The sequence below is a fragment of the Terrapene carolina genome, unplaced genomic scaffold (assembly GCF_002925995.2).
Source record: "Terrapene carolina triunguis isolate 2854851 unplaced genomic scaffold, T_m_triunguis-2.0 Scaffold22, whole genome shotgun sequence".
Classification (NCBI taxonomy): Eukaryota; Metazoa; Chordata; order Testudines; family Emydidae; genus Terrapene; species Terrapene triunguis.
Window position 1 is genome coordinate 9,813,809 of NW_020664373.1, and position 27,285 is coordinate 9,841,093.

Below are 27,285 nucleotides of genomic sequence, written 5' to 3' on the forward strand. Positions count from 1 at the left end.
GGCCCTGGTTAGGGGGAGTATTCTACCCAGGGAATGTCACATGTATCACCGACAGAGTGGGAACATTTCAGGGAGCTCCTCATTAAAATCTTGGCAGCACATTCTTGGACCAATACCTAAAACTTCAGAGACAGGGAAACATGCTTATCATGTTCCAACTGTGCGATCCCATGCATGAGGAAAAGTTTCTTTCTATCTCCCATATCCTAGTAACTCACTCTGTGAAATAGGAGGTTTAATTAATCTTCTGCTTCTTAATCTTCACATTCATAGCTACAAAATGGTCATAAAATGGCTACTGGCTTAGCTGAATGTGATGTGTTTTCACAGCAAAACTGTATTAGTTACACTGTGATTTCAAGGAAGCAGCTGTTCTATATTTTGATTGATTTGGTCCACTGGAATTGCATCCTTTGTAAAGCTACAGCAAATGCAGATCGGACTTCTAGCACTTTAACAGCATGCTTATGCTATCAAAGCCCTCAGAGACATATGCAAAGTGACGTGCTTTGGTTCCTACCTCTGGGTTTCACTCTGGGCCTTTGAATTGGATGAACTCAAAAACTCAAAGGAAGCAACAACAACAAAAAGACCCTGCAGATTTTCACCAGATTTTAAGGTAAAGCCATAAATAAACTCAGGTCAATTCAATTTTTTGTCACGCTTGCTGCAGTTAAGTGCTGCAAATATTTTATCAAAAGGCGTCTCACAAATATATTTCCTCCCCCCCCCCCGTTAGCCAGTAGTAGCTTTTGTAGTAAAAGGTGGGGAGGTGGGTGTATGCTTGCGGGAAGGAGTCGGGGAGGGTTTAGGGAGTCAGTTTGCTCTCCCATTTAAACAACACTACTTCTCAGAATCAGGTGGCAAGGTTTATGAATGATAGCAAGCTCTCAATGAGTTTGGAGTTTGTAACAAACATTTCACACCGCTCTAATACAGATCTCTTGGTTTTCTTACTGAAGTGCAGAGTCGGCCAAGAGAACACAAACCACACACCTTTCTGGAAGCTAATCACAGAGACAGCAGACTCACAGCTAAATAATGGGCCTGATGGAGCAGTGCAGCGCTGTCCCTATACTCTAGCTAGATTGGTGCAAAGGAGCCATAGGACAGCTTCAATCTCTCCCCTTGGAAGGTCCACTGCTATGGGGAGCTTCACCACCACCACAGGCCTGGCTGCAGGGCCCATTCCAAGGCAGAGGTAGCATGTGGCAGGAGTGGATCTGTGCCCCAGCAATTCTTCGCCCTTTTAGTGGCCCTCAGGACGGCTCCAGGGTCTGTACCTGAATAGGGAAGATGCCAACTGCATTCCATCCATCCTTGGCTGGTGGCTGATTGGGGCCCATGTTTTCATCTCAATTATTATTGTTTTTAACGTATGTGTGCTGCCCTCGGCCCCCTCCTCTAAGTGTTCAGTCCAGATCCTTGTGGGGCTAAGGAGCTGCGCAGGCAGGAGGAGAGCTGGGGAGGCTGACGCTGCTGCTGCAGCCAGACCACCTCCTACTTATACTGGGGGAGCCAGAGAAAAAGACTGTAGGGAGACTCTTAAAGCTCCTGGATGGGAAACCACTGAGTGGGGAAGCAGCTGACAAGCTCAGTGAGAAGAAGACGGGGAGGAGAGGCAAGAAGGGCAGCTACGGGGAGGCAGGAAGAGGAAAGAAGCAGGGCTGGAGGTGGTGGGGACCTGCCCCGTCTCAGCCCACTTGCCCACAATAGTTGAGGTAGTGGATTCCATACCCCTTTCTCACGCACACGCATGCTTCCCCATGCAAAATCCAATAGCTTGGGATGTGAAGGGGCATCAGTGAATTCCATCATAAACGCACTGGGATTGTCTCAGTCAGTCAGTACAAGCCAAATGGTACCATCTGCTTTGTAACTCTTATTAAAACATTCTTTGGACCATTGTTTGTGTAAATACCATATTCACCCATACTTTCCTGTGATGCTGTAATATTTTCTTTCCAAATTGACATTAGGCTTGGAACAGTACTGAATTCCACTCCAGACACTAATTAGTAATATTGATCACAGAGAATATTAGGAGCTAGTTTAATACTGTGACAGGACACACATGTCAAGAAACGTTCTATTACATGGGTATATGAATGTTTCCAGGGAGTCGCCATTTTAGTTTGGTAACTGTCCATTATTTGCAAGGCCCAGGGCTTTGGACAATGATTCTGGACTGTCCCAGACATGGAGAAGCGAGCTAGAGAATCTGAATATGCACTATTCATTGCAAATATTCTTTGAATGCAGTGGAGCTTTCTGTTGTTTTGCCCTTTCGTCAGTATCCGGTTCTGACCTGCGCTGTTTAATAAATGGCTTAGAACTTTGACTAGCCAATCAAAAAAGCAGGATTTCTAAATGTCACTGTATAATGCAGAGCGACTGCCATTACTGACTGAACTTATGTTACCTCGCCCACATGCATACAATTTCCTGGAAGTGTAATTTTTCTTAAGTAATATTTCCCCAGCCGTTCAGTCAAGTATCCAAAGGAAAAAGCTTATGAATCATGTTCCTAATTCAAATTAAAGGGCTTGACCAATTGTGTGCATCACTCTCCACTGGCAGCACTACAAAGAGTACACCAGCAAGATGCAAACTTCTTGCGCTTGAACAGGAGCCAAACTTAACTCTTAAGTTCCATGCAAACAGCACTGTTGCAGTCGTGTCATCAGGCGCCGCATGAAACCTGTTGTGTTTCAAACCCACAGCTAGAAAAGTGCCTACGGCTGAAATACAGCCACCCGCAAAACAAGCCCTGGAATCGTCCCTTTCCAAACCTCAGTGTGATGCCCATTCAGTCTTGCAAAATGTCATCCATTCCATAGCATGCCTCCAGCTGGCTACCTGATGCAGTTCTGTTTAGATCCCAAGGACCCTAGATGGCGTTGTTTCACCAGCTGAGGAGACAGAAGTCATAGACTAGAAATTATATGTTGTGAGTGTGAGTGTGTGTGTGTGTGCGTGGGGGAAGAGTAGGCACGTAGATGCAGCTCAACAAGCGGAATAATCTGAACATGAGCAAACTAGTATGCTGTGTTTGTTCGCTCTGCCATCTGTTTACACAGAAAACCGTGACTACTTTGCATAGTCATCATGAAAGTCGAAATTCTGCCTGACCCCTCACACGGGCGCACAGTGTTGGGTGGGGGGAATGTTGCAAGGACCTTTCTCCTTCTGCCCTGCCCCTGCACAGTCTGTGCAAGAGCTAGGCACAGTACCCCTAAGGGGATGGGAAGGAGACAGGGCAGATCCATAGTAACCCCAAAGGGACGGGCACAGTGCAAGGGGAGTAAGGATGTAGTACCACATGTGCAGGGCCATCCCTGGGGGGTGCGGGGCCCGGGACAAATCAGCTTTCCTGCTAGTCTCCTCGCCATCCACCTGGCGCACCTGGCCACTGCTCACCTCCTCACCCAACCCCACCGTCCGCCTGCCACTTGCCTCCTCCCCCGCCTGCCTGCCGCTCACCTCCCCGCTAGTCTCCTCGCCGTCCGTCCAGTGCTCCCACCCCACCCCTCTGCCTGCTGCTCTCCTCCTTGCCGTCCGCCTGCCTGTTACCTCCTCATTCACCTCCTCATCCTGCTTGCCTGCCCGCCTCCTGCCTCACCTCCCCGCCCGCCCCCTCACCTGAATATCAGGACAAACGGCATCCCGACTGTACACCGGTTGGGATGTGGGACAAAGGGCTAAATATCGGGACAGTCCCGATTTTATTGAAGCGTGGGGTCTCCCAAAGCGCCCCGGTTCGCCCTACCCAAGGGACGGCTCTGCACGTGTGTTTTCATTGTGTGCCAGCGAGCTCTGAGAGGTATCCTGCCTCCTTGGAGCAGAACGCCTCCTACTGCTCACCTGGGGCAGTCGGGCACCCCTCCACTCCATACTATGGCTGTGCCTTCAGGGCAGGAGTTAGCCTAAGGGACTGAAAATGATGTTTATTTTAAATCCCCTTTTGATATAGCAGTGGTCGGCTTTTATAAGTGCACTCACTCACTTGCTATATCAAGAGATTTTAAAATAAACATAGTCCCCAGTCCCTTCACTATAACAACACAACTGCTATGTGAGGTTTTTTATGATAATGATTTTTTAAAAGCCCTCAACAAAACCAAATCTAGATTTAAACCAGTGCATAAGAATACGCTGCTTCAAGTGGATGGTGAATGGTCAATACTGTGCGTGTGAGTAAACACTACTCAGGCCTCATCCACACTGGGGATTGAAGCAAGCCACTGGAGTACCTGCACCAGTACAAAACCACTACTGCAGACAGGCAAATCTGCTACAAGCCCCAATTTGCACCAGAGTAGCTTACCCCATTTTCAAGCAGGCTAGCCTTGTTTCTGCTTTGTTTGTCTATGCTAGGAGTTTGCACCAGTGCAACAACACTGATGACTGGTTGCTGGTGGTACAGCTGAAGCAAATCTCTCATGTAGACAAGGCATGAGTAAGGAATGCAGAGGAAGACCATCAATAAGTAAATGTTTGCTATATCCAAGTTTCTTGCTTATTTTTATTTCACTGTGATCACCAACCAGCAGAATGGTGACCCCTCATGACTGTCTGAAAATGTCTTCCAATCCCCATCTACCATAGCTTCTCCCCACCAGTTTTATAGCCTTCCAGTTGTGGGCCAAGATTGATGTCCATGTTTAGTTAGCTGCTGTCTTTAGTTCAAACAGCTGATTGATTGAAAGCATCTGCCAGCCTGTGTTTGATTACCCTAAACAGCTCATCGTATTAAGAGAGGTCTGCTGAATCTCCAGACATTACATTTCCTACTGAGACTGTGCAGTCAGGAGGATTTCTCCTGCTGTTTCTCATGAACAAGAGTTGTGCTAGCTAAGGTAACAGCATTATTAGTTTCCTTTCCAAATGGATAAGAAAAGAGTCAAGGACTGATGCAGTGTGGGATGGCAATAAAACAGAATTCTGCTTTAATCTTCCTGTGTTGCTTTGAAAGTTGATGAGAGATAGAAGCCAGGAACAAACCGGCTTTCTCCATGATTTACTGGAGGGAAATCGTACTCTCCAGGGGAAGCATAGGAACATTTTGCAGCTTTTGTAAGATATTGCTCATAGTGACTATCAACTTCAGTCACAGTAAATCAACATCAGCAAAGGTACAGCAAAAGCAAGAACTATTGTTGAAAGCCACTGTTTCATGCTAGTAGTTTCAAGCAGTTTGCTAACTGCCATAGAAAGTGAGGTGTAAGGAACACTGAAGAGATGCCTAGTTAAAAGGGGGGAATGTTTTCCAGCAGCCTTGAAACTCCCTTTCTATTGGTCACTGTGTGCTAGGCTCTGCTTGTAGCCTGCCCAAGGAAAGAGTCAGATGTGATAGGAAATTCACTGACTCGTCTTTTTACGAAAGGTGGGCAAAATCTTCTGCAGAACACAGCCACTGATCACAGCTGGTACTCGAGAAGGAACTAGGATGCTGTGTTTTAGATTTGCAAAATCTCCTCTATTGGATTTCGGTTTTTCAGGGTGTTGCATCCTACAAGCTCATCTTTAAGCAGGTCAGCCTCAGAATTTAATGTCACACACTTACCCCACAGCTTCCAATTTCCTGACCTCAACAGCAGGGTTATAGATGGCATTGCACTGATGCATAGTTTTGTCTGAAAGACAATGCCAGTATGGTCATTAAGGGACAGAGCGTGACTGGCTTTTGGAAAGGAAAAGTAGAACCTCCCTCCTCCTTGGGCACCCTGCATGAAGACCATTTACATTCACACTCCCTGTGATCGCAGCGGCATAAGGCATGCTCTAGCTATGTGCCCCTGGGGATGAAGATCATATTGAAGGCAGACCTGTGGCCCCCTTTCTCCACATTGTGCAGCAGAGCAAGCTGGGTGGACTGGTGAGGGCCATGCCACAGGAATGGATGTACCAGTTTTGCTCTGGAGGCAGTTTCTACCTCTGGTAAGCCTCCAGTGGGAATCCCAGTCTGATGGGCCCCCGGAAGACTGTTGGACTGCAAATGGCCTCTACAGGTTTAACTGTATGAGTGTGGGGTGCCTAGAAAAGGGGTGGTTTTAACTGTGTGTGGATGCATGAGTAATTAGAGAAGGTACAGTGGTTTTCACGGGGTGGGGAATATCTAGAATCCCTTACCTTGCAGTTAAGCCTAGCAGAGGAGTTCCAGTCCAATGGTCTTCCTCAGGTCTGTAAGCCCAGGGCTCCCCTCTAATAACTACAGGAGGTCAGCCAGAGGGAGCAGACTTCAACAGGAGAGGTGGGCTGTGAATCTGACAACTTAGGCTTCATCTCTCCCTTTCAAAGAGGGGTTAGCAGAGGGTGAAAAGGGGCAGGGAAAGTTGAAGCCCAAGTTTCAGAGATGAGGAACTTGCAGCTCCATTACAGCTGTAGTGTTGGAGAACAGAAGTAGCTGATGGATCAGAGCAGTTCCATTGGCTTTTCTTGGTGGAGATCAGTTGGGTTATGATGAATAAAAGGAATTGCTCTCTTAGTATTTAATTTTAAAGTTCTGGAAAAAGTGGCCTATGCCTGTGATACTTAAAAATAGAGAATTTCTGGGAGAGAGACAGGAAAAGATGGTTGGGATTGTTTAGCCAGCAGATTCCTAAAAATAAGAGGCTGTCAGGATAAAATTTCAACAAGGGAACATTTCTTAATGTTTTCTCTGCAAAAATTAATAAATAGTCTTCAAAAAAGTGACATGGAAAATGCAATTGTTGTCTGAACAGCCAGTGTGCCAAATTTTGCAGCCTGAGTCCAATCATTAAAGTGTGAATTAGGCGGCTTTCCAATTTTGTTCCAATCGCAACACGACCTCCGCTGTAGAGTCACTACTGATGCCTGCCATTATTTTAGATGGGGCTGGCAGCATTACCTATTATGAAGGATGCCCCACACTTCCCATTAGAAGACCTTGTTTTCAGTTGCTCATAACTTTACCAAACTTAAACTGTTCAGGATGAACTTTTTCCTGGCAAATGTCTGCCTCTGGCTGAATTTTGTTTTTGGAAAGTTTCAGACAAAATGCTTCAGCCATTTCCATGAATGAGTTTACAGAAAAATACACCATTTAGCTCATGTTAAAAAACTGGTGACCTTTAATTTAGAAGCTCCCGCTCCTCCCAGGCTGTGGAGCAGTTACTTGAAGTTTGATAAGCAGGTGGCCTTTGTGTCAGGAATGTGCCTTTTGCCTTTCCCATTAAAATCCACCCAAATTATCAGCCTTTGAAAAAGCACAGCTCTCACATGTTCTGTAGAGATGATTTATAGTTTAGCAGCTGAAATCTCTAAAGGTTCCATCTGCACTGAGCATGCTCCTGCCCAGGGTGAGCAGGACTTTCCCTGTAATTGCAGCTAAGGGTGGCTGGGCCAGGCACAGGCCCCAAAACTGAAAGCAGGGAGTCTGTCTCTTTGGTGCATGCAATGCCCCATCTTCTGGGCTCAGGCAGTGTGGAGAAGGACACTGCCTAATTTGAATGCACAGGGATCAAGAGCCAGACCTGAGGGTGGGTGGGGAGTAGATTGGGATAAGGGGCCGGAGGTGGAGGGGGGAAGACTGGCACTGGAGGCTGGCAGGGAGGGAGATGGTGGCTGGGACTGGGACCCAGGGAGGGAAATGGGAGGGCGAGGGGAGACGTTGAAGCTGGGGCAGGGAACTGGGATCAGAGACAGAGCTGGGGAGTGAGGGGGGCTGGAACTGTCAAGACTGGGATTGGGAACTACTGGGCAGGGGAGACATATCTGGCAAGGGGCCAGGGTGTGAGGGGACAACTGGGACAGGCTGGGCAAAGAGCTGGACAAGGAGCCCAGTGAGGTGGGGACATTGAGACTGGAGGAGGAGCCCAGGGTGGGAGACTGAGATTGGGAGCCAGTGGGAACTGGGAGGATGGGCAGGGGGATCAGTGAGTAGATGATGGGGAGAGAAGCAGCTTAGATGGAGATGCTGGGAGGGGAGGAACTGGGACTGGTGGGGCAAGAAGACTGGGACTGGGTGTGGGGAGGGGGAAGATGGTTTCTCAGAGGGGAAAACTGGGAGTGGTTGGGCAAGGATACCTGGAGTGGGATGAGGAACTAGAGAACTGAATACCAGTTAGATGAGGAGAAGGGGTCTGGCATGAGGAACTGGGAGTAGGGAAGAGACTGGGCAGGGCAGAAGGGCTCAAGCTTGGGGTGAGGCCTGTAGGATTCCCAATGCTGTATTTCAAAATAAGGGACTGTTCTCTTAGCATCCCCGCCCCACCCCTCCTCCTGATATTATTATCTTCATCAATAATAATTAATAAGCAGTACTCATCTACATTCACCAGGCATATTTCTATTTCCTTTTTGCAGCACTCAGCAAGTCCTGGTCTTGTTGTACAGAGATGAAAAAATAAGGGACGTCCCTTGTAATAAGTGAATGTTGGCAATCCTAGGCGGGGAGAGGGAGGAATGGGCAGAAGGGTCTGTGCCCACTAGAGACACTACCCTACGGATCCTGGAATGCAACCCAAAATTCCTGGAGTTTTCAACATTCCTCTGCAGTCAGCAAATATCTGTGAAACCTACTGGCAAAGTGCATATCTCATCCCCCCCTCTAGCACTGGGCCACACAGAGGAGACACCTACCATTGCTATTAGTTACTCTCTTACCTCAAATGGCAGAGGTCAGTGGTGGATCTAAAGGTTCCAACCCTGCTGATGAACTATGTGGATGGCAATATGATGCCATATGATGTTATTTTTTTTAATTTTTTGGGGGGGGGAGTTAATTTGGGAAATTCCACACATATTTTGTATGTAAAATATTATTTAGGGTTGCAGAGTCTCAATTCTGGCATTTTCTGACTTTTGCATGCTTGACTTTGCAACCCAGCTAATGTTCTTTAACGGCATGTGAGTGAGTGTAATTTTTAATATACTACACACACCTCTACTCTGCAGTTGTTACTCAAGCACAACTCTCATTGACGTAAAAGAGCCTTAGAAGCTTATGGTATGAATTGCTATATATTTTCTGTGTTCTGCAACTAAAGTAATGTTTGTAGCATCCTTGGTTACATATGTAACCCTCTGGGTTGGCAGAGCTGCTACTTGCATGCAGGAGAAATACTTAACAGCTAAATAGCACCAGATAAGTCACAATATGATCCCACATAGCTATATTTCCTCGCCACATGGCCTCTTAGGTCCATTTACTCCCTTCTGTATGGCATAGCAGAAGAGATGATCTTATCTAAGGGTATGTCTACACTTACCCGGTAGTTCGGCGGTGAGCGATCGAACTTCTGGGTTCAACTTATCGCGTCTTGTCTGGACGCGATAAGTCGAACCAGGAAGTGCTCGCCGTCGACTGCGGTACTCCAGCTAGACGAGAGGAGTACCGCGGAGTCGACGGGGGAGCCTGCCTGCCGCGTGTGGACCGAGGTAAGTTCGAACTAAGGTACTTCGAACTTCAGCTACGTTATTCACGTAGCTGAAGTTGCGTACCTTAGTTTGATTTGGGGGGTTAGTGTAGACCAAGCCTAAGAGGAGCAACTGGGCAGTGGTTAAACTACCAGGGGAAGAGGCCAGACAATAGTAGAAGCGCTGTAGATCGGAGTCTTGCAAAATTCAGGCAGTTAGACTAGATTAATCAAATGGCATTTTCTCTCCCTAACGGCTAGGAATCTATGGATTACGTTAAACATCATTACATTAAAGAGTTGTATTTTTAGGAAATACATCTGAAGTAAATGCCAAAATAATATCAAAATCTTGATATCAAGAAGTAAAATATCTAAAAACTTAAATGTGCTTAAAACTCAACCACTAATCTCTCCACAAAAAAGAGAAGAATATTTCAAGTATGAGAAAGCAGAGAAATTAACTTTGGTTTTATCATGTGGTGAAGTCTACTTGAAACACAGATCTTTTTTTAGAGTGACCTACACCACACCTTCATGTTAGTGCTGGAGTGTAACTGGTCTTATATTGCAGTAATACGTTATGGCCAAACTCTGACTAATTGACAGTGCAGCCAAATGTCAACCATTACAGCTGTACATATGTTGAAAAGACTGTATGACAGTGGCATCATAGTACATACAGTGTGCAGAAAAGCTATTAAGAATATCATAGCTAAATAAGCCATTGTATTTATTCTTGGGAGAGCGTATACTGTTACAAAATTCAGTGAAAGACTTTTTACTCACATAACTATTGGACTACCAATATACTGAATTAGCACTCTGTGCTGTATCTGCAGACAGAGTTCTCATCATATCTTTTACTTCTGTTGTGCACCCAGTCACATATAGGTTTAGTCATCTACATGGAAGAAAACAATGATTTGTCAATCAAGGTGCAAAGGAAATGAACAAACTGATTATACTAGTCTTCACTGTTTCAAATTACAGACTGTTCACGCTGTAAATTAAAACTTCATACCAGAAGGATGCAGAGGGACTAGTCATTTGTCATTCTCAAACACATATCATGCACTAATGCTAATTGTCATTCTTGTAGTGAATCTCTGTGTTTGTGAGTGCAACCCAGCCTCTTGAAACAGAGGTCAAAATTCAGTGTGTTTTATGGACTAGTATGTGGTCATTGCTTAGCAAAGGAAGACGTTCTCTGAGTAAGAACAAAAGTGTTAACTGGTGTTGGTTTTTTTCCTTAATGGCACAAGGACTTGCTAGTGTCTCAGGAGCACACACTGGATTAATTGTGACTTGGAAATCCTACAAACTAGGAATCTTATTTGACACTTGGTTTCTTTTAGAAATTACTGTCTGGGGGGTATTTACATTTTCTCCAAAAGTCAGATCTGAAAAATCCCACATTCATGAGGATGCTTCATCTTAATTTTCAATGTACAAATCCCATTCAGAAGAAAACTGAATCCCTGGTCAATATGCTGTATTATTATCTGTCATTGCATAGGTTAAAAAACTGGATAAAGTCTTTTAACAACAGTGAGAAGAGACATTAATTGGTGGCAAATTACTGAACAAGTGCTTCAGAGGAAATCTTTCTATACTTTTTTGTAAGTAATTCCCTAGATAATATACTAATGCAAAATGATAGGGAGCATCTATTTTTTAAAAAATATCTAAATTTTCTGACTTTCAAATTATTTTTTTATTTTTAAAATCGATATTAAAGGATTTATTTAAGGCAGAAACTTTATAAGTGGCAAAAGGGCAAAACTATTAAACAATGATTATGGATTGAACTATTTAGTACAGAATACTGGTTCCTCTCTGCTTACTTGATATCGATGTAACTGAACAACAATAACTCACACCACCAAAGAAGTAAACAAACAAAAATCATTTAGACACTACCGCCACTTCATGCTATGCAATTCATGTATTCTCAGATTAATTGAGATTTGCTATATTAGTAAATTAAAGCCCACCTACCTTCACAGGTCCATACTCATAATCAGATCCCTGCAGGAGATGCAGAAAAGACACCATGAAAATATTCAAGGTTGCCCACGGTTTGTACATTCTGATGTTTAAGATCCACAGATTACTACGCAGTTGATATCATACAGCTGGAAGGCTCTGTTTCGAAATGCATTTCTCGCAACAATTAAAAAAAAAAAAAGCTTCCAAAATTTCAGTTGTAAATCCAAACAGAATATGCACGTGAAAAAGTAAATAAGTGTTGACTCATCCAACACAATTATAATTCACCTAGACAATGTCATTTCGTAGACTGTTCTTTACATTTGAAAAACGTTTTTAAGGGTTTGCTTGGTTTTATCTGATATTCTCACAAGTAACCAGGTACAGATTCACATTGACATTATTAACTGATCTCCCATCTGGACTCACAAAGGGACTCAATTCATTTGTGGTCCAGAAAATTTAAAAATATGCTATACTCCGTGCTCTGTGTTACAGCTGCCTTTTAAGATGGTAGTATAACGGCCAATGTTTTGAGCTACAGAGAGCTGTAATCCAACTCTGTATTAAAACTTTTTTCACAACCCTCGTGGAAGCTTGCAGAAGCATGTGTCTTAAATCTGATACAGACTTTGGCAGAAACAGAGTCAAACTTTGGCTCTAATCCCATTCTGTCCCTACCAATAGCATAGCAGTTTTTAAACTAACTGATGCAATCTAGACTGCCATTATTTTAAAAAGATTACCTGAAACATGAAACTTCAGCACACGTTCTTCCACAGCACACGCACTACAATAGCTAGTTCCCTCTTTTTTTTAAATAAGGGGAGACGACCACATACTCTTTTATATCTTCTGAGCTGTAAGATTTGCTTAATGGAGTGTCACAAAGGAAAGTAAATAGTTTAAATAAATAATTTTCTTTAAAGAGACCTTATGAAGCAATAGATTTAAAATGAGAGTCTTTATTGCAGCAAAAGAGAAATATATTTTTGTACACCAAAACAAAATCAATTAATGCACTTTCCACACACATTTACATATATATATATATATATATATGCAAAAAATGTAGCATTAACCCCCAAAAAACATTAATCATACATACATGCCTTAGTAATTAGGTATATTAAGTATATGCTACTGGCCTGATCCAGTAATTTTTATTCATATGAGTAGTTCCACTGAAGGCAACAGGACTACTCACATGTGTAAGGGTTTGCAGGATCAGATTCTAATGATGCAAATATGAAACACCTAGCTACACTCTTAACATTGCAGATCATTGGTTTCCTATCTTTGACTTCCAGGTGGCAGCTCTCTCAAATCCATTTTTTGCATTTCTGTAATCATCAATTGCTTGTATAATTTCTTCCTGAGTATTCATCACAAACGGCCCTAGGATAGAAAATAATTTTAATCCAATATTTTCAGCTGTGATCTGTTACTTAATAGAGAAATTATTTTTGGAACACACACTGTTATATTATTTGTGGCTTTAGTCTTTTGCCACCTGTTTTCTGAATGCAACATTCTACCCCTGCCAACCAGTTTGTCCCCAGTGATTGTGGCTTGACCTTGCTGTATTGGTTCATTCAGGGGTGGCATGGAGTTCCCTTCCCCAGGCAGGATGTGCTGAGTCTTCTGCTCTCCTCTGTCTGTTTCTCCCCCTTCTCCTCCCCCCTCCCTCCATTTGCAAGGAGAATCATAGGGTTTCAACAGGTCCTTTGCCAAAAGGGGAATTTCACCCTGTATGAATAGTGCCTTTTCCCACTACATTATAATCAGTTAATTAACCAATCATTTTAATTCAAATACTATTTAATCTAAAAATATTTTAAACTGAAATGCCTCATTTAACATTTGGCTTCTCTGCTCTCCTTCCCACACCGCTATCCATCCCAAGTACAGCCCCTGACCCTGTTTGCTTTACTGTAAACTTCCCTTCGGAGGCACTACTTCCGTGTGCTCTAATGTGGGGAGGCAGTGTGTCCTAGTGGCTAGAGCACTGGACTGGGACTTGGAAAATATGGGATCTCTTCCCAGCTTGGCGACCCGGGGCAAGTCACTTCACCTCTCTGTGCTTCAGTTTCCCCATCTGTAAAATGGGGATAAAGATAGTGATGTCCTTAGTAAAGCGTTTTGAGATCTACTGCTGAAAAGTGCCATATTAACAGCTAGGTATTAGTAGTAGTGCAGAAATTCTCAACAGTATCTCTGGAAGTTCTATGACCTGTGTTACAGAGGAAGTCAGGGGAGATGATCACAATGCTCCCTTCTGGCCACAGATTCCATCGTATTTACAAAATAAAGTCAAATGCTGCAGGTTCAGAAAGTTATATTTAGACTCCCCTTTAAGAACCTGACCCAAAGCCCACGTAAGTCAAGAGAAGATCTCCTGTTGACTTTAATGGGATTTGAATCAAATTTTAAAGTTTTTAATGAAGGCAGGGACAAAGCAAAGAAAGTCAACGGAAGTGTGAAGAAACTCTAACTTAACTGACTTTCTAGGAAACTATCTGCACCCATGGTTCCCAACTTTCCCCCTGCCCACCGCACCATGTCCTGACTCAGATGTCTTTCATTTTCCAATACACAACTGTCACCCATCGCGTTAGTATCTGAGCACTTCCATCCCCTCCCCCACAAAAAAATCAATAGCAATAGTGAAGACCCTAATGGATTTCATGAGATTTTTTTCAGGGTTCATGTTATTTTTAAAATGTTTCAAACAAACATGGATGGAAAACATGCTAAAAGTGAAAAGTACGGTACTTTAAAAAATATAGTATATTATATTTTTAGAATATAGAAATACAAAGAATACACCTTGAGTCCAACAGCACTATCTCATATACAAACAAACTGGCTGGGGAACATGGGAGGCACTGACTTTCATTTTCAATCACTGTATTTGTGATGGAGAGGAACATAACAGGCTCCAAAAGCTGGCAGGTATGGGAGATGGCCCACATCCTTTGAATTCTTTCTGCTAGTTTACAAGACAAACCCATCAACCAACCAACCAACCAGTGGTTTGTTTACTAGAAATGCTTACCATGTTGTACCACAGATTCCTTAATCGGCTCACCAGCGACTAAGACAAAATGGCTTATTTCAGGACCCTAAATTGATAAATGGAATGCATTAAATAGCAACATATATTTAGATTATGTTATTATAGATTATATTTAGACAGACATTTTACAGACTGTCACAGGCTGGCTGGCCCTTTATGGGGAGATAGGCTCAGCCTCGCCTGTCACAGATTAGCCTCTGCAACTGATCCTGACTGGCTGGGGAGCAGGTGGCTCAATTCATATATCAGACCCAGCGGGGGAAGAGCTGGGTGATGGGGGAGCGGGGAGCCTCAGCTGGAAGAGAACTACAGGGAGAAGGGGTCTCCTGTGACTGGCCCTGGAAAGAGAGGGTGGCATGGCTGGAGGAGGCTGGGAAAGACCAACCTCCCCGCAGATGGCTTGGGAATAAGTATCCAGTCCGGGGAGAACCAGACTAGGGAAAGGACTCCAGAGAAGAAATCCCGAGGCCAGTGGCTCAAGTCGGGGCTGGGCCTTCAGCACTGTAGCTCAGCACGGTAGGAATGGACATGGTGAAAGGTAGCCCAGGAGCAGCAGAAGACCCTTTGGTTTTATGCTCTTTGGACTGGAGACAGCTACTTGACAGGGCTTCCCTGAGGGGAGGTAGGTCTGCTGCAGGATGGTTCTTGGGACTAAGAGGGAAACAGCAGTAGAGTCACTGCTGCACTGTGCCACAGCAGGCCTCATGGGAGCACGGGAGGGGAAGTGGTGCCACACAGACAAAACAAGGAACAGATAGTTTTCTTCTGGTATCCAATTATTTCTGTATAGTATCTCCCCACGTGTATACTTTAGTGTGAAAATTCAGGTGAGAAAATAAATTCCTTTCAGGTATTTAACAACAGATTATACCCAAGGACGGGTCCAGACCAACAGCTCCACATGCTAAACAAAACAAAAAGAGAAGCACTGGAAACAAAAATCATCTTAATCCAGAGACATGTAGCAAAACATTAGGGCATGATTCTATGAAGCCTGCTCACTGTAGTCCATCAAAACCAATGGGACTACTCACATGAAAAGGGATGTGTAGGATCAGACCCTAGATTATTACCAATTAAACTGATAGTTTCAGGCTGCAACAATAAAATATGAGCTCAATAGAAGCAGTTAATTAATCCTGACCTCAAAATAACATATGACTTCATCACATTTTTTGCATTTGAAACCATTAGTTATAGGATTCTGCACCAATTCAAGTTTCTGTACTAAGCAAAGTTCAGGAAGCTAACATAATTCCCAGCTAAAATCATTAAGCAAGTATTTGTAAGTTGATCCTATGAGGGGATCTACACATTCCCTATAACTAATCCACACACAGAAGACCTTTTGTTCTCCTTACAATTACAAGGGAAAAAAAAATTGGGTCATTATCTCAAGTGTCTCAAATAAGGATCTAATTTAGCTTTAATAAGATATTTATGACATAGCAATTAAATGCTGATTTTAGGTTTATCAATGAACAGACACACATTATTAAACTTCTAAAAGATGGTTTTAGTGAAAAACTGTTGTTAATATCATGACTGTTGCAACCAGAAACTTCACTCTAGACATACTAGAACAGTGTTTTGGAAATGTAAAGCTAAGTGCTGAGTTTGATCTGTATATATATATATATTTTTAGTACTAATGATCAAACAACCAATTTAGGCCCTGATCCTACAAATTACTCTATGCTAGTGGACCCCCGAATGCAGGCAAAGAAATGGGGCGCTGTGCCAGCACAGGATTCTATCTGTACCAAGCGCTTTTCAGGATCAGGGCCTTAGATATCTGCAGGATGGTTGTTCAGCTTTAGCACATATGAATGACAATAACCATGAATTCACTACTCAGTAGTATAGATAGTAGCATAATCTGGCCCTAAGGCCTAGCCCAGAACAGGGGGCAGTGCAAGGCCCATACAGCCCAACAGGAATATCCAGAAGGAGCGCTGGTTAAAAAAAAAAAGCAGAAATAAATCATCAAAATGTAGAATACTTTGACATGTTTCAAACAGCTCTCTCTATGGGAGACACTGTGCCCAAATCTCCTGGAGACAACAACTGCTGTGCCACCCCTTATTTCATATTTATTACAGTAGCACCCAGAGAGATTTTCCTGAGGATCAGGGCCCTATTGCGCTAGGCGCTGTACATACACATCCAAGGAGATGGTCCCTATGCTGAAGAGGGTGCAATATCCCATCTGTAGCAAGCCAGAGCTACTGGCTGCTGTGGAGGGGTGGTATTCCAAAACCCGGCCTCCTCTCTGCCCTTTTGATGCAACTCACACCCTTAAAGGCACTAGCCCACAGAGCCACTGATCAGGACACCAATGGCTATAATTAGGGCCCTACCAAATTCACAGTCCACTTGGTCAATTTCATGGTCATAGGATTTTAAATAATAAATTTCATGATTTCAACTATTTAAATCTGAAATTTCACAGTGTTGCAACTGTAGGGTACTGACCCAAAAGGGTATAGAGAGGGGGCATCACAAGATTATTGTAGGGGGATTGTGGTACTGCCACCCTTGTTTCCACGCTGCTGCTGGCTGCGGTGCTGCCTTCAGAGCTGGGTGGCTGGAGAGCGGCAGCTGCTGGCTGGGAGCCCAGCTCTGAAGGCAGCGTCACCGCCAGCAGCAGCACAGAAGTAAGGATGGCATGGTATGCTATTGCCACCCTTATTTCTGTGCTGCTGCCTTCAGAGCTGGGCCCTCGGCCAGCAGCCGCCACTCTCCGGCCACCCATTGCCACCCTTACTTCTATGCTGCTGCTGGCAGTGCCGCCTTCAGAGCTGGATGCCTGGCCAGTAGCCGCCACTTTCTGGCCAGCCAGCTCTGAAGGCAGTGCAGAAGTAAGTATGGCAATACCATGACCCCCCTACAATAACCTTGGAACCCTGCTGCTGCCCCCTTTTGGGTCGGGACCCCCAGTTTGAGAAACACTGGTCTCCCCTGTAAAATGTGTATAGTATAGAGTAAAAGTACACAAAAGACCAGATTTCACGGTCCATGACACATTTTTCATGGCCGTGAATTTGGTAGGGCCCTAGCTATAATTGTGGCTTCCTGCAACCCAGGAGATAAAAGAGAATGGAAGCTCTTTGTACTCTCTCCCCTTTGCACGTCTGTGCATGGGCTCACTACCGTGTGGCCCTTAACATGTGTTTATATGACATGTAGTCAGAACACAGCTGAAATGGTTACCAAACATTAACTACAAAGTGGTGAAATGAATTCACAATTATTTTGTTTTTCTTGTTATTTCAAAAATACCCTCAAATGTTATAAAATAGAATAAAACCCCCTCGCTTTTCACTGTAAAAAAATCTAAGAGGAAATTTAACATAAAAGAGAGGGGAAGAGAAAAATATGGGGATGAAAGAGTTAAGGTACTGGACAATAGGAAAAAAAGGAGGAGAGGCAGGTTTCTGGTGGAGTGAATTCCACATCCAATGCCCACTATAGCAAAGACCTGGTCACATGCTGGAATCTGATACTCTGCTGTGGTCCTTAGAGGGCAAGTGGTGTCAGAATGTAATTACCTGTCCAGATGAGGGTTATGGAGGAGGTAACAAATATAGCCACTAAAGATGTAAAAACCAAGATGAACAATTCCAAGTCAACTTGATAAGCAGTCAAAGTACAATAAGCAAGGAAAGTGTAATATGATCCCAGTGCCCTGGAGCAGTGAACAAATGTGTTGCTGCATACTGAAGAGACTGCAAGCTAAAGAGATGAACTGTTGGATGCTTTGCAAGGAGGAAATTACAATAATAGAACCTCATTGTCTTAAAGGCACGTATTGCTGTTGCCAAATTGTCATGGGACACAAGGGTGTAGACTGCACCAATTGCACAACTGAATAAGCACTTTTGGACCATGCCAAACATATGATTTGTCAAGGAAAGAAAAGACTGCAAGTCACATCAACATCCTTAACCTTGCTCACTATCTACAAGTGATTCCCCTTAATGAGCAAGCAAGAGAATCCACATGGCTACTCCTATCCATGACATCTGTATTGCTAGTGCTGCAGACAGGGTAGATTTATTTGGCATTTAACTTACCCCTCAGTCAGAACAATGTTACATATTTCAGCAGGGAATAAGATCAACAAAGTTGATATACTATCTGCTGGGTTTTTACTGCAGTCATTTGCTTACAGATTACACTAAAATTCTACAGTGAGTAGAGTGACCAGATGTCCTGATTTTATAGGGACAGTCCCAATAATTGGGGCTTTGTCTTATATAGGCGCCTATTACCCCCCACCCCCATCCCGATTTTTCACACTTGCTGTCTGGTCACCCTAACAGTAAGGTAATCAAAGTGGCTACTAATTGAGTGCTCACAGGATATCAAAGAAATCTGACTGAACATTCCTCACCTATAGTAGCCTCATGCAACTGAACAGCTTTGGTAACAGATTGTACCATGGCTGCACCTTGGGGTGGAGGTCAGATTATATCTAAGTGGCAATTACATTTCTTTGAAGATGATGTACTTTATAACAGAAACAGAAGATGTAAGACTGGTTTCCCCATGTGCATTTTAGATTTAGGCCAAACCCTAAGCAGTTAGTGGGACCACATGCATGAGTAATGTGAACAGAATTCAGTCCATCATGGTGGAATGCAGAAAAAACCCTGATATCTGTGAACTCATCATAGTTACATAAAAATGTAAGTGAAATGTTGGCATTTTTGGAGCTTTAATCAGATCTCTTGTGCTATAAAATTTCTGGTGATAAGTGACACAAAATACCTTGTTTCCATTTGACCGGCAAATAGGATGGTCAGGTGTCTGGCTTTCAAGAGGAAAGTCTGGTTGTAAAGGGGACCTGACAGTGTCCGGTCAGATCTACTGACTGGACACCCAAAATCCAGTTACTGTGGGCCGGGGAGGTGGGGAGGTGCCAAGTCATCACCTGCGCCAACCCCTACTCAGCCAGGGCCACCTCTTACCTGCATCAGGTGGCTGCAGCTCCCAACCCTGGCTCCACAGGCGAGTCCCTCCTGACCCACGCAGGGCGGGAGAGACGCGGGGCAAGGGTGAGGCCTAGGGGGAAGGGGCGGGGCGGGGCGGGGCAAGGCCTCAGGGGAAAGGGGTGGTGAAGGGTATCTGGTTTTTAAATATTACAAAGTTGGCAACCATACTGGCAAAGTCCTAAGGGCTGTCTCAGTTGTGCTAAAGGTTCTTTCACGTTGCTCTGTCAGAGAGTACAGAGGCCTTAGAGTGAGCAGAAATGGCTCCCTGAGGCCCAGTCAGGGCCGGCTCCAGGCACCAGCCCACCAAGCTGGTGCTTGGGGCGGCACCTGGAGGGGGGCGGCGAGGCGCTCCGGCCCGAGAGCGGGGCCGCGACTGGGCTCGCCGCCCTCCCCTGGCGCTCTGGCTGCCGGGGAGAGCGGAGCCCAGGCGGGGCTCTCCGCCCGGCGCAGCCTCTGGCCGCCGCGGAGAGCGTAGCCCCGGCGGGGCTCTCCGCCCTCCCCCCGGCGCTGCCTCTGGCCGCCGGGGAGAGCGGAGCCCCGGCCGGGCTCGCCGCCCTCCTCCCGGCGCTCTGGCCGCCGGGGAGAGCAGAGCCCTGGCGGGGCTCGCCGCCCTCCCCTGCTGCGGGGGGGGCGGCGGGAGGCTTTTTTGCCTGGGGCGGCCAAAAAGCCAGAGCCGGCCCTGGGCCCAGTTCCCAGCCTCTGACGGAGAGAGTGTGGCCTAGATGTACTATGACAATTTTCTACTTCCCAGCACCCAAAGGAGACCATGAGAAGTAGAGTGTAAACTGGAGCTGCCCTTAGCCTAACTTACAGCAGGGGCCAGACAAGATTCCACCTGGCCCCAGCATATAAGGAGTGCAAGGCGGCTTAAAGCCGCTTTTATTCTCCCTATATATCCCCCCTTCCATCCTTGTGCAAAATGCAGGAACTGAGTAACTGATGCCTGGATCCACCAAGGGACTTAGGCACTTAGAAATATCACAGAGCAAACTGTGATCCACAAAGCTGAGTTAATTGTCTAGGCTTCCTACACAATGAATGGGGAGAGAGAGGTGCCTTAGAATGTGATCCACAACGCCAGCACGCTAGGCAGGGAGCCGCTTAAGCTAGCCAGTGGGAGAGATGGATGAGAGGGGTGTGTGCTAAACTCTATCCCTCTCACAGAGTTAGATGCCTATGTCCTGGCTGCAGGGAGGCGCTAATCTCTGCTTGTGAACCACGAGCCAAGGGAAGACAGGCACTCCTCCACTAACAAACATGCGGGGCCTATCCAGTAGGTGTGCTCAGAGGCTGCCTAACTCCACCCAAAACAGCCAGGGAGTGGGGGAGGAGGAGGAGGAGCTGGTTCAAGTCCCCCTGTCCCTGCCTGATGAGGCGAACAGGAGATTGCCGCCTCTCAAGGGAGTGCCCTAATCGCTAGGCTACAGGGTATTCTGATGTGGGTTTCCCTGAATCTCTCCTATTGCAGTTATTCCACTTTAACTGAATAATTAAATATTAATGGAGCCAGAAAGTAAGAATGACTCTTTCGCCTAGTGGTTAGAGCACTCACTTGAGAGGCAGCAGATCCCTGTACAAATCCTTTCTCTCTCTGAAGCAGGGGGGGAACCTGAACTTGTGGTCTCCCCCATCCCACATGAGTGCTCTCACCACGGGCTAAAGTTTATAAATGAGCTCCCCCTCCACCCAGGCCATTTTGTGTGGAGTTAGTTGGCCTCTGAGCAGACCCAATAGATCTGGCCTCACAGGTTAGTTAGGCAAAGGCGTGCCTATCTTCCTCCAGTTCATGGGAGGTGGCACAGGGAAGCTAGTGCTACTCATGCTGGATGTGTTTGGTGAATCTATCGAAAACCTCAGTCTCCAAGGCTGTCACTCTGCCCCTTTTCATGACCAACGCCAGGTTGTTTTATTTACACCTTGCAGTGCACTTAGGGCCTGGGACCGATGGAGTGAATACATGTGAATGCATAAATAAATCTCTCTATCTCCTTCAAAATTCCTGTCCTTGAGTTTTAGAAGAAGGTCCCCTCCAAGCAGAGAGAGAGCCTTCACTCACCCACCAGCCTGTGTCTGAGCACAAGCAACTCTGGATTCTGTGTGCATCACTTCCCATTCTCAGTCTCTGGCACACACACTGCCCACCCCATGATTGTTCTCAGTGTGAGCGAGGAGTGGGACTGAACCCAAGGTGGAGTCAGAACACAGCAAGAAGGCAGGATGATCTCAATAGGATATAGATGGGGTTGATTAAGATTCACATCAGGCCAGGTTCTCAACTGGGCCTACTTCCCAGCAGCCACACCTCATTTCATCACCACCCCCTACTCACCAGAGGCTCTCCAACAGCCGAGAAATGCTCACTTGGGGATTATAACTTGCCGGCAGTATTCTTGCCAGCAAGTTAAAGAAGTATGGATTGGATGAATGGACTATACGGTGGATAGAAAGCTGGCTAGATCGTTGGGCTCAATGGGTAGTGATCAATGGCTCGATGTCTAGTTGGCAGCTGGTATCAAGCAGAGTTCCCCAGGGGTCAGTCCTGGGGTTGGTTTTGTTCAACATCTTCATTAATGATCTGGAGGATGGCGTGGATTGCACCCTCAGCAAATTCGCAGATGACACTAAACTGGGAGGAGTGGTAGATATGCTGGAGGGTAGGGATAGGGTCCAGAGTGGCATAGACAAATTGGAGGATTAGGCCAAAAGAAATCTGATGAGGTTCAGCAAGGACAAGTGCAGAGTCCTGCACATAGGATGGAAGAATCCCATGCACTGCTACAAGCTGGGGACCGACTGGCTAAGCAGCAGTTCTGCAGAAAAGGACCTGGGGATTACAGTGGACGAGAAGCTGGCTATGAATCAACAGTGTGCCCTTGTTGCCAAGAAGGCTAATGGCATATTGGGCTGAATTAGTAGGAGCATTGCCAGCAGATCGAGGGAAGTGATTATTCCCCTCTATTCGGCACTGGTGAGGCTACATCTGGAGTACTGCGTCCAGTTTTCGGCCCCCAACTACAGAAAGGATGTGGACAAATTGGAGAGTCCAGCGGAGGGCAACAAAAATGATAAGGGGGCTGGGGCACATGACTTACGAGGAGAGGCTGAGGGAACTGGGCTTACTAAGTCTGCAGAAGAGAGGAGTGAGGGGGGATTTGATAGCCGCCTTCAACTACCTGAAGGGGAGTTCCAAAGAGGATGGAGCTCGGCTGTTCTCAGTGGTGGCAGATGACAGAACAAGAAGCAATGGTCTCAAGTTGTAGTGGGGAAGGTCTAGGTCGGATATTAGGAAAAACGATTTCACTAGGAGGGTGGTGAAGCACCGGAATGGGTTACCTAGGGAGGTGGTGGAATCTCCATCCATAGAGGTTTGGATGACAAAGCCTTGGTTGGGATGATTTAGTTGGGGTTGGTCCTGCTTTGAGAAGGGGGTTGGATTAGATGACCTCCTGAGGTCTCTTCCTAATCTTCTATGATTCTATGATTAGCTGTTTTTTTTAGGGTTAATGAAATTGAGCTTTGCCTTCTTTGGGAAAGGGGACACTTCACTTTGACCCAGTTAGAATTTTCAGATTATAAAGGAGCTGAAACAAACAACTGGGGTGAAATCCTGGCCTCACTGAAGTCAATGGCAAAGCTCCCCAGTTAGGATTTCACCTCTAATCTAGATGTGTTTCCAGTGCAAGGGGGAAATTAATGTACAGTGAAAAAATAAGAAAACAGTGTTAAGACCAGTTATGAAGAGAACATGCATTCTAGGATGCCTGGCCTCTTCCTGGTCCTAACATTTCTTATGGTATGTTTGCACATTTCGTGCATTAAAAGACAGGGGGGAGGTGTGATGGAAATACCAATCAAAGAAATAAAGTTAATAATTCCCATCCAAAATCTTTTACAGAATTGAGTTATAAGCTCCAAGCATGAGGACAGGTAAGGGTTACCTTGTTTTCTAACTGAACACAGTCACCATCGTCCAACACCGCTGTGTGATGGGGTTCGATTTTCTGTTGGGCATCATCAGATCCTTTGAATAGACCAGATATGTAAAAAGACAATGCATGACACAATCAAAGCTGCAAATTATGAAATGATTAGTCATCCTTTCTGCTGAGAGCTATTTTACTTAAGAACATGCATGCTTTTCTTTAATTCATCTTCCTCTAACACTCTCACTCTGCCTTTCACACATACCCTCTGTCCACCCCACTTGTCTTTTACTTTTAATTTCCTTTCTGCAGCAAAGGCCATTTCTCCGCCTCTGTCAAGTTCATTATGTGCATCCTCTGATACACCATGGCCATAGGGATTAGAGTACTATCCAGTTGAGAGAAGAAGTGTGATGGAGGTAAATGCATCTGATACACTAATATTAGAGTTCTCAACCTAGGGATTGCAAACAGGCTTGGGAGGTGATGGCCGCCCTCCTTTTCTTAATGTCTACATGCGAGGGGAGAGAGAAGAGTCCCTAACCTTTTTTCTGTTGTAATATGGTGTTGTTGGACAGAAAATATTGAGAACTGCACCAGTGTTAACACACATGTTAATAAAAGGGATCAAAAAAGAGACATGGAGGAAGGGAGTGCCTGGAATTTTAATAGTCATATTCCTATGAAAGCTTTTTGGTACATATTCAAATAGGATTTTTATTGAGTTTAAGAGTACATTTCACCCTCAGTGTAGCAGTCCCTCACAGGGCCCTACCTACCACTTAGTCAGGGATGAAAGTAAGCCGGTATGGGCCGGTACAGTGTACCGGTAAAAAGTGGCTGCCAGTACCGGTCCATACCCAGCTGACTTAGGACCCTGCTTAAAGCGCTGCCACAGTAGCCCTTTAAAGTCGCTGCCCCTTTTACGCCCCCCATCGGCGGCCCTGCCAGGACCCTACCGGCAGGGCCGCCGACATGGGAGCGCAAAAGGAGCAGCTGCTCCAGGGCTGGCGATTTAAAAGGGCCCAGGGCTCCGGCCACCGCTGCTTCTTCCACGGCAGTGGCCGGAGCCCCGGGCCCTTTGAATCGCCGCTGGAGCTCCAGGCAGCGTGGAAGGGCTGGCAGGGGGACGCTGACCCCCACAGCCTTGCCCCTTCCGCCCAAGGCCCCGCCCCTTCTGGGGGATGGAGCCGGTACCCGTACCGGTAAGTCTTTGGCTTTACTTTCACCCCTGCACTTAGGCCTCAATTACACCTTTAATATTGGTCTTAAGAGGGATCTAAGTGGTGAATAGGACCTTATGTGGGGCCTCTTCACCTTGAAAGACTGTTAGTCACAGATACACAGGATGTGATCTGGCTTTTCTGGTTGATATGAAGACTTCCCCCACCCCCACCCTTATCCCAAACGCTTATCCCTACCTGATTTGTGGACTTTTTAGTTAGTTGTAAGCTGCAGGGTGAGAACAATTTACAAAACTAACACCTTGAATTATGGTAGGAGTAAGAAATGACTTTATTTTCTTGAACTGACATTTCTAAGCACTTCAACATGGGGAGGGCTTTAAAAATGGACAAAAGAAATTGTACTGAACCTTTTTCAGACAAACAACATTTGTATATTGGAATTAATGTAATTCTTGTAGGCTTGGTTAACTGGTACAAAATCATGAAGAAATTGGAAAAGGATGTGTCACCATGTGTCACATGGAAGGACAGAGCTGAAATTCCTTACAAGCTATCAAGCAACGCTGAGAGGGCAGCTGTACAAGGATAGTGAATATGCTCATCTGTGTTCCTTTGTGTGCACACTGTAGTCTGATATTCAACGAGTGCTAGACTGCTGGAACCAATTTGTTCCTTATACACAGAAAGAACACTGAAGCATTCATTTTGAAAACTGATTTGGACTTTGCAAAGCAATAAAATAAAGTCTAAAGTGGCCCATATTCTGAACATAGCATCAGCATCCTTTTAAGAATGACCTATTACACTTCCTAGGTGATTTCTGTCCTACTGTTCTTCCAGGGAATCAGAATTTAGACTTGACTAGCACAAGTCTACCAAGGAACTGCACGTCTGACTTTATATGGGATTATTGCTCCTTCCCACTCATTTTCATAGTGCACGGATGGGAGCCATAAAGTTGTGATTTGAAGGATCACTTAAAATGAAGTACAGACATAGATGTAATCCATATGTTTTGTTCCTATTCTAGCAATTTCTGGCTTCATAGTTGAATGGTAGGCCCTTGACTAAATTTTATAACATCTTACTTTTATTTTCCAATATTGCAAAAAAAGACTAGGTGTAAAATGTTTGCAAAAGGGCTGCCAAGTAACAGGAAAGAGGATAGTGCCTAAGTTCACAGCTGATTTCTCTGGTATTTTATTAATATAATTATTTTTCTTTAATTAAACAAAGTAAGTTTCAAAAGAAAAAAATGCTTTTAAAATGGCTGTCAGTTATAAACACAGCCAAATCAGATAAATATTTTCCATCATTGACCTTGGCCAAGAATGCTAACTCTAACAGTGCTGTTCACAAAAGGCCCACTGAAAAACTGCTGCAAGTGTTGTTAGATTTGGCTGTCTAAACATTTGTAAAAGGAAAGGAAAAGCAACCCGAAAAACCAGGTTCTACATTTACATTATAGTATTTTCAGAGTGTGACTATCTCAGCTACTGTTTATGTATTCCCCAATGGGTTTATTTCTTTTTTTCTGGAGCTAAGAATTAAAAGAGTCTGCAATTTCTAGTATTATAAGGTATATTACCCAAACCAACTGAATGAAAATATTCAGTTGGAATCACCACATGACATGCAATCAAACTTTATACTGCTATCAAGTCTTATTCTTTTTCTTTTGGTTGCCAGTATAGAGCAAGGTTGTGACTTGCCCTAAGCACACCTGCAAAAGGGAGTGGGGAGGTGATGTAAGACACCCCTGCATGAGCAACACATCTGGAAGGTTACAACACAGGGGATAGCTGTCTCCATGACGCTATTCCCCTTTTTGCACATGTGGGCAAGAGCATGGAATGGGAGGGTCCTTGACTCCATACACACATTACACCAGCCAACGTAGCTGAGCTGGCACACAGGGGGAAGTAATCTGTGCCTGAGGGCTGACATGGATACCTCCCCTTGTCCCCTGAGCAAGAGGGGCAGCCAGGAACCAGATTGGGACACTCATTCAATCTGGCTCCTGGTCTGCTCCTGGCGCAGTGTAACTATGTGCTGCCCCTTGCATAGGCCTGGGGAAAAGCCAAAAGTTAGCCTACTGTTAACAGTTACACTCATCATAAGCACATCGCAAAACAGCATCAGAGGGCGTATTTAAGAGGTCAGTGTTGTATGAGAAGGGGAATGTCCACCTCCACATGCCAGAAGACTGGTCTGGAGACAGAAAAGACAGGAGAGTGTGCCCAGCCTGAAATGCTGACCAGACCTCAGAAATGCTGAGAATAGTCTAGAACAGGCTGTGTTTCAGGACTGTTAGTTACGTTGCAAAGATCTGTAACTCTACAGTGCTTACCTAAAAGTGATTGTGGTTAAGAAATTCCTTTGCTAAGCCTGTATCCCTTGCTTGCCTGCTACGTTGTCTCTGAAAGAAGGTCAGCGTGCCCACAGCAAGGTGGAACTCTGAGGCACTGCGAATAAGCAACTGGGGGCTTGGAAGGGTTGAGGCAGTGATTTGGTGGTTTATTGTGGCAGGGTTGTAGAGCCCCATGTCCCAGGGAAGGGTGTCAGGCAAAGGTTCTTCACCCAAGAATGTGCCTTAGAGATCCAGAGCTAGGAACAGTGACCTGCTCTTCCCAGACCAAGTTGGCCTAGAAGCATATGGGATCCAGCAGCTGGAACCACTCACAAAAGATTGAAGGAGAGAGGGCCCACTTATGGGAGGCAGCATGG

General features: G+C 45.2%; 2 protein-coding genes across 2 annotated transcripts in view; both read right to left on the reverse strand.

Moving 5' to 3' along the window:
* The window catches only part of LOC113406091 (vascular endothelial growth factor D-like), a 33,376-nt gene extending 21,620 nt beyond the window's left edge, over nt 1-11,756 (reverse strand). The window contains exon 1 of the mRNA XM_026648626.2: nt 11,382-11,756. Within this exon, the coding sequence (XP_026504411.1) occupies nt 11,382-11,471 (90 nt within the window). The 5' untranslated portion in view covers nt 11,472-11,756. The remainder of the gene's footprint in view (nt 1-11,381) is intronic.
* A 585-nt stretch (nt 11,757-12,341) lies between these two features.
* Nucleotides 12,342-27,285, reverse strand: part of LOC112103821 (pirin) — a 92,746-nt gene continuing 77,802 nt past the window's right edge. The window contains exons 8-10 of the mRNA XM_026648159.1: nt 23,387-23,469; nt 14,431-14,497; nt 12,342-12,770 (exon numbers count right to left, since the gene is read on the reverse strand). Coding sequence (XP_026503944.1) covers nt 12,655-12,770; nt 14,431-14,497; nt 23,387-23,469 — 266 coding nt within the window. The 3' untranslated portion in view covers nt 12,342-12,654. The remainder of the gene's footprint in view (nt 12,771-14,430; nt 14,498-23,386; nt 23,470-27,285) is intronic.